This window comes from Homarus americanus, unplaced genomic scaffold, assembly GCF_018991925.1.
Source record: "Homarus americanus isolate GMGI-L3 unplaced genomic scaffold, GMGI_Hamer_2.0 scaffold51990, whole genome shotgun sequence".
Taxonomy (NCBI): domain Eukaryota; kingdom Metazoa; phylum Arthropoda; class Malacostraca; order Decapoda; family Nephropidae; genus Homarus; species Homarus americanus.
In genome coordinates this window covers 10,878-18,942 of record NW_024721177.1, presented here as the reverse complement: position 1 = coordinate 18,942, position 8,065 = coordinate 10,878, and the positions used below count along the sequence as shown (strand labels likewise).

Here is an 8,065-nt window from a genome sequence, read left to right as displayed (position 1 = left end):
TGTTCAACTGTTAGACAGCGTGGAATCAAAGGTATTTAGTCTTATTGACTCCCCTTCTTTAGTTGATAATCTTTCTTCTATTTCTCTTCGCCGCAATGTTGCTTCACTCTCTCTCTCTTTTACAGGTACTTAAACGGGCAATGTTCAGTGGATTTGGCATCCTGTGTACTGCCGGCAAGGCCGTAGGCTAGTAACACTCGTCTTGCCCGCGGTGCCCACAGTTTCTCTGTGGCTGTCAATCACACTAGAATAACCCGTTTTGTGCATCCTTCTTTCCTCACACAGCCAAACTGAGCAATGCTCTGCCCTATTCTTTGTTTCCATATTCAAACAATATGCCTCAGTTTAAAAAGCTGGTTTTCAGGTACCTTCATGGTGTAGATAAATATAATCTTTTTCCCTTTCTATTTTTAATTTCGTTTTACTCTTATTTTTTCGCCCCCTAGATCTCGTTGTGGGTTGATGACCTTTGCCCGGGTGAGCTATTCAACGTGAAAAAAAAACTGATTCTGTGTCCCACACCTGATCTCCCTAACACTGTCCCTGTTGCAACATTAAAACCAGCCTCTGATCGTACAGCTTCTTTAATGTTGATATTAATGTATTACTCCGCATCAACATCTTAGATCTTTAAGTCGTATCCAATTATAGTAAATACACCATTCACCAACACGTAAAAAAAAAAAAAAATAATCTTCATGTATTAAGTCAATGATCCACAACTCATGTACTCCTCTTTCAGCACCGATCCATACCTTTACATCTTCCTGGGAGGTCTATTGGAGGTGCCATCGTACCTGATCTTGTGGCCGGCACTCGTGTACATAGGGAGGAAGAAGTCCCTGGTGGCCCTCTATCTTATATGTGCCGTCTGTATCTTTGCCGTGATGGCAATAATCCTTATATATCCTGGAGGTGAGTCTGGTGTCCTGGTAAGTCTTCTCTCGCTTTCTTCATCTCTCTCATTTTTTGGGCCATCTTTATTCGCTCTACTTTTGATGATTTAGAATTTAAGTCGTGAGTTGGTATTTCTACTTCATAGGGACTGAGTATGGTATTATTATTATTATTATTATTATTATTATTATTATTATTATTATTATTAAAGTTATTATTATTATTATTATTATTATTATTATTATTATTATTATCATTATTATTATTATTATTAAAATAATAATTATTATTATTATTATTATTATTATTATTATTATTATTATTATTAATATTAAAATAATTATTATTATTATTATTATTATTATTATTAACACATTCTCGACTCCCCCACTAGGAGAGCAGGTGGCCAAGGTCTTCTTCTCACAGAGCGGTAAGGTGGCGGTAACAGCGGCCTTTCAATTAGTGTGGATGTACACGGCAGAGCTCTTCCCTACCAAGTACCGTTCATTAGCTGTGGGGGAAGCTAGCTTCTGCGCACGCGTCGGCAGTACTTCGTCACCGTATATTAACGATATTCTGGTGAGAGACATTTGTGTGGGTATTTGTGTTGGTGTTGTGGATGGTGAAGTTTATGAGTTTAGGAAGTTTTAGCTTTGGGGTTTGTTTGTTTGTTGTTTTATAATAATAATAATAATAATAATAATAATAATAATAATAATAATGTATTGTGGACTCAGCAATATAAACATACACGCTGTATTCACAGTTTGTCTTGTGTTGCAGGGAGGTTACACCGTGTGGGCACCGGCGGCGCTATTCGGGACAGTCTCTCTTATCTCCGCGGTGCTGTCACTCTTCCTGCCAGAGACAAGACACTGCACTCTACCGGAATCCAACGATTTTTTCTCCAAGAAGAAGGACAAGGAGGCAGACAGAGGAGGAAGCAAGGAAACATCCCTGGAGGATGTGAGTCAGGGGGTGGTCAACCTGTCATACAACCCAGAGACGGGCCAACCGGGGACGGAGAGATTATAATGAGAATAATGTACACCCATCTTGTGATAGCAAGATGATGACTATCTTTAAACCTCCGTGACGGATAACCGGAGGGGGAGAGAGCACAGGACTATATCCTATAACATTATACTGGGCCTCAAGACCCACGGACAACAAGGACATAAGGATACTCTCCTCCACAACAAACTTTCAAGACTCTGGAATTCACGGCCAATTTTAGTACTAATTTAGTAACTTTTAGATAATAACGTCATTGTTAACGAACACAACAACACATCGTTTTACCAGCTGTTTGTTAAGCATAATAACATTACTTGAGTCTACGTATCGAGCACCTGCAGAAGATATTAACAAAATAACATCTACCAAACAATTTATCTCCCCAAAAACTCAAGACAATGTCCTCAGCGTCTCTTCATATTTACAGTAAACAAATAGGTATATCACTTTTAGAAACATAGGTCGAAGAAACCGAGTCGTGTCAGCTGTCACCTCGACGTGAAAACTCAACATAAAACTATTGCTAACAACGACCATGCCATATATCGATGATAGGATCCTTTTTTTCTATTACTATATCTGTATCATTTTGAGTTTTTGGAAAATTCCAAGATATGCAACATTCCACGGTGGTTTTGAGTGCGGCTGTAAGTTAAAAAGGACTCCATTAAGCTATCTGTGAGAAACACATCTTCGTGGACAGACGGGCAGTGTCTATTTGTATATCCTTCAACAGAACGTCTATTTTAGCCAGTAAACCACGGGGCATGGTATGTCTGTTTTAATATACAGTAAGTATTGTACATCAAATATGCTTATAATCAATATATATATATATATATATATATATATATATATATATATATATATATATATATATATATATATATATATATATATATATATATATACTGATAACCACAAGGAAACAAGAAAATCACAAAGTTCACAAACGCTTTTTTTATTAAGAAGATTAGTAAGGGTCACTGCCTTATGACGGGAACATTGAGGACACCTGCTGTCCCCTAGGGACTTGATCTCACTCTCCTCTACTGTATATATTAGCCTTGTCAAGTATTTCTCCTTAGTCTGTACTCACCCCTGAAGATGTGAATTACACGAAAGCACTTGGGAACCTCGTGTTTTCTTGTTTCCTTGTGGTTATCAGCACATACTTCGATCACGCGCATCTACAGTGATTTACTTGCATATATATATATATATATATATATATATATATATATATATATATATATATATATATATATATATATATATCTTGATAAAATCACACGGGAAAATGGAAACAACGGAGTACCTTAGCTTTCGTCTTTATTCAAGACATCTTCAGAGGCAACTAGATTACATGGACAGAGAGAGGCTTAAATATACAGGGTGACCTAAAAACATGAGGTCAGGTCATAATGATGACATCCACTAATCCCCACACCAACACAACCGTAGAGGAGCTTAAGAGAAGGGTGGTGACGTGACTAGATAGGTCAGGTCAGAAAAAAGGGACCCACAAAATAACTGTCATACATCAAGATCAAAGGTTTTCAAAGCAGTTTTAACCTTGGGCCACTGACAAATAAATTTATGTAACATATTATCAGTTTTGAACTGACCATCACTAAGGTTTATTGATTTTAATTCCTTAATCAAACTAGCTTCAACCAGAAGTCTTTCTGTGACACAAGATGATTTAAATACTTCTAAGCTTTTTTTCCCAAGCAATGGGGTGATTATTATTCCTAACATGAACGAACAAGGCACTGCTTTCAGATGCTGTTCTGATATTATACTTATGTTGTTTGATTCTGAGCTGCAGTGTTTTTCCTGTCTGACCTACATAATTACAATTACATTTGCTACATGGAATACAATAAACACTTCCATTTACATTCAAACTTGGGCTATTCCTTATTAACATATTGGTAATGGTTGAGTCATACTTGAAAACAACATTAATATTTAGAAGCTTGAGGGACCGAACTAAAGGGACAAATTCATCACGATAGGGCAGAGTCAAAATATTCTTAAGTGTAGGAACTTGTCTGGTTAGAGAGGAATGAAAGGATTTTTTAGCCCTTTTAAAGCAACGATCAACAAACACAGAAGGGTACCCAAGTTTCTGTGCAATAGAACGAATGTGTTTAAATTCATCGTCAATAAATTCAGAGTCACAAATACGCAGACATCGTAGGAACATAGCAGAAAAAACTGACATTTTGGTAGACTCAAGGTGATTGGATAAAAAGTGAATGAAACTGTCTACCTGTGTGGGCTTTCTATATACCTTAAATTTATAGTTTTGGCCATTTCTCATGATAAGCATATCAAGAAATGGAAGGGATTCACTTATTTCTCTTTCAATTTTGAATGTGATACTAGGGACAATATTATTAAGCTTGTCTAAAAATTCCAAAGGGTCACTGTTTTTAGGCCAAAGACAAAGAACATCATCTACATATCTATACCAAGGAGGAATACAGTCCACTACATTGGGGAGTAATCTAGACTCAAAGAACTCCATATAAATACAGGCTAGAGGAGCAGAAAGACAATTACCCATGCTCATGCCAAATACTTGCTTGTAGAACTTCCCATTTGCACTAAACACATTGTCAGTTACGCATAACTCTATCAATTTCAGGAAAGTATCATGTTCAATAGTTAAATCTAGCAGTTGTAATTTATCTTTAAGAAATGAAAGTAAGTCTTTCACAGGTACTCTAGTGAACAGTGAATTTACATCAAAACTTATTAATTCGCAAGGTTCATTGTGTTTCTTGAGTTTATCAATTAAATCACTGCTATTGCGTATATGTGAATTAGATATTTGGCCTGTAAGAGGGGATATCATCTTTACCAGCCACTTGGATAATTTGTAAGTAACAGAACCCACAGAACTCACGATAGGACGTAATGGATTATTAAGCTTGTGTGTTTTGATCAATCCATACATATAAGGTAAAGTGGGATTGATTTGAGAGAGCTGTTTGATGAGATCGGGGTTCTTTTTTAATAACATCTTCATTTTGGAATTAGATAACTTATTAATATTTTCCAGGGGATCTTTCGTAAGCTCACAATACGTGCTTTCATCACTAAGTAATGAATTCATCTTATCATTGTAGTCACTTTTATCCAAAATAACAATAGCATTAGACTTATCAGCCTTGGTAATATGGATATTCTTATTTCTTTTCAAGTTTATCAAGGCTGTTTCAAATCTTTTTGGAATGTTTGAAACAAATTTCTTATGTAAAACATTATGTATACAACCTTTAGCTATGGAAATATCTTCATTTGTAACATCTGACGACTTATTCTTTTCCAGGTTGATTAAACCTTTAGCAATAGTAAGCGGATTAACACACCGTTGAGTGATAGAAAACTTCCTACCAAAACCAAGAACAAGTTTCTCATTTGTCTGTAGATCATAAGATGATAAGTTTATGAACAAATTTGGATCACTCAATATGGTCCAGTAACTCTCGTCAAACAGAGCATTTAATTTGGCATTTAACCTTCTTTTTTGGGCTTTGTCAGTTTCACTAAGAAGTTGATATACAAAATCACGAATGGTGTGCCACTTATCAACACAAACACTGTTTTGCATAAGTATTTTACACTGAGCACTGTGCTTGAAGGCTAATTTCACACTATCACTTGAACTCTTGATAAGGGAATCTAGCAACACCTTATCCAACTCAGAGAATGCTTGATTGTCCAGATTTCTTGTGTTGGTGTGGGGATTAGTGGATGTCATCATTATGACATGACCTCATGTTTTTAGGTCACCCTGTATATTTAAGCCTCTCTCTGTCCATGTAATCTAGTTGCCTCTGAAGATGTCTTGAATAAAGACGAAAGCTAAGGTACTCCGTTGTTTCCATTTTCCCGTGTGATTTTATCAAGATTTATCTTATCCACGTTTTCATTGTGGATTTACATGAAATATATATATATATATATATATATATATATATATATATATATATATATATATATATATATATATATATATATATATATATATATATTCTAGCAGAATCGGCTCATCCGCTAGGCCATGGTAGGACGCCACCCTCCGGGAGGCTCTACATTGTCTCACTGTTCAGTCCCCAAAACTTCTTCTTCCATCAATAGTTCATTAACGGTGTATGTAAGTTCCACCATGTTTTTCACTGCAATGGTACAGCAAAGTATATTTTTTTCGCATAAAATGTTATTATTTTATTGTCTAATCATCATTACATACAGTATTACACCACCCATCAACACTACATATAACACCATCCATCATCACTACATATAACAACATCCATCATCACTACATGTAACACAATCCATCATCACTACATATAACACCATTCATCATCACTACATATAGCTCACCATCACTACTACCACCATCATCACTACCACCACTACTACCACCATCATCATTACCACCATCATCATTACCACCACCATCATTACCACTAATGTCAACCAGTCTCTACCACCACCACTATCACCACAAACATGCCGCTATCACCTTCACCACCACTATGACTGTCACTACCACCGTCCCCACCACCACTACATATAACACCACCCATCATCACTAAATATAACACCACCCATCATCATTACATATAACAACATCCATCATCACTACATATAACATCATCCATCATCACTACATATAACACCATCCATCATCACTACATATAACACCATCCATCATCACTACATATAACACCATCCATCATCACTACATATAACACCATCCATCATCACTACATATAACACCATCCATCATCACTACAGGTCGGTAAAGTAGTTTCCGAGATTCTCGTGCGGACACACACACACACAGACAGACTTCTTTGTTTTATATATATAGATATATATATATATATATATATATATATGCAAGTAAATCACTGTGGGTGCGCGTGATCCAGGTATATGCTGATAACCACAAGGAAAGAAGAAAACACGAAGTTCCCAAGCGCTTTCTTGTAATTCACATCTTCAAGGGTGAGTACAGACTAAGGAGAAGTACAAAACAAGGTGTATATATATATATACATATAGGTATTAGGTAATGTTAGATCAAGTCCACAATGGTCAGGTATTAGGTAATGACCCTACTAATCTTCAAAAAGCACCGCAGCAGTCGGTAGTCAGGTCAGAGGGTAAGCTGACCCAACCTTCTCACCTCGTTACAAATCTTCTTAACATAAGAAAATAAGGAGTCTGCAATAGGCCGGTTGGCCTGTGCATGGTAGCTCCTGTCGAGAGTTACTACCACTCTCTATCATCCATGAATCTATCTAGCCTCCTTTTGAAACTTTCCAGAGTTCCTGCACTTACTACAAAGTTGCTAAGCTTGTTCCACTCGTCCACCACCCTATTTGTGAACCAGTTTCTTCCTATCTCCCTCCTAAACCTAAACTTATCCAACTTGAATCCGTTGCTCCGAGTCCTATCCTGCTCGGATATTATAAGAACTTTATCTATATCCCCTTTATTGATTCCTTTCACCCACTTAAATACTTCTATCATATCTCCCCGCACTCTTCGTCTTTCTGGGGAATGCAAGTTAAGTTTTTTAACCTATCCTGATATGGAAGGTTTCTAAGTCCCGGAATCATTTTTGTCATTCTTCGCTGCACCGACTCTAGTGAATTTATATCCATTCTATAATAGGGGCACCAGAACTGAACTGCATAATCGAGGTAAAAGGCCTGACTTTGTAGCACAAGAGATATAGTTGTACAAGACCTCTGCAATTTGTTACTTACACCCTCTAGATATAAAAACCCAATACTTGTTTGCCTTATTTCGAACATTAACGCACTGTTTTCCGGCTGTAGGTCCGGGCTTTGTTGCAATTCTTGGTAATTTCTTTCTACAAGTTTTGACTTCTAGGTTGGATGTTGTTAAGGCTGTATTACTATAAGTATTTGTTCTTCCAACATTAAGTACGCTGCACTTGCTGGTGTTGAATTTCATTTGCCATTTTTCAGACCACCCCTGCAGTTTATTTAGATCCTCCTGTAATGCATTTGCATCCAGCCCTGAATTAATTTGCCGCCCTATTTTGGTGTCATCCGCAAACTTGCTTATGTCACTGCTGATCCCAGTATCTAGA

At 36.7% G+C, this 8,065-nt stretch overlaps 1 protein-coding gene across 1 annotated transcript; it reads left to right on the top strand.

Annotated features, from left to right (window-relative positions):
• The first annotated feature begins 726 nt into the window (after positions 1-726).
• Positions 727-2,137, top strand: LOC121861619 (solute carrier family 22 member 21-like). The gene is made up of 3 exons (XM_042359487.1): positions 727-915; positions 1,292-1,476; positions 1,681-2,137. The coding sequence occupies exons 1-3, from the start codon at positions 888-890 to the stop codon at positions 1,930-1,932; spliced, it is 465 nt and encodes a 154-aa protein (XP_042215421.1). The 5' UTR covers positions 727-887; the 3' UTR covers positions 1,933-2,137.
• Positions 2,138-8,065: the final 5,928 nt, after the last annotated feature.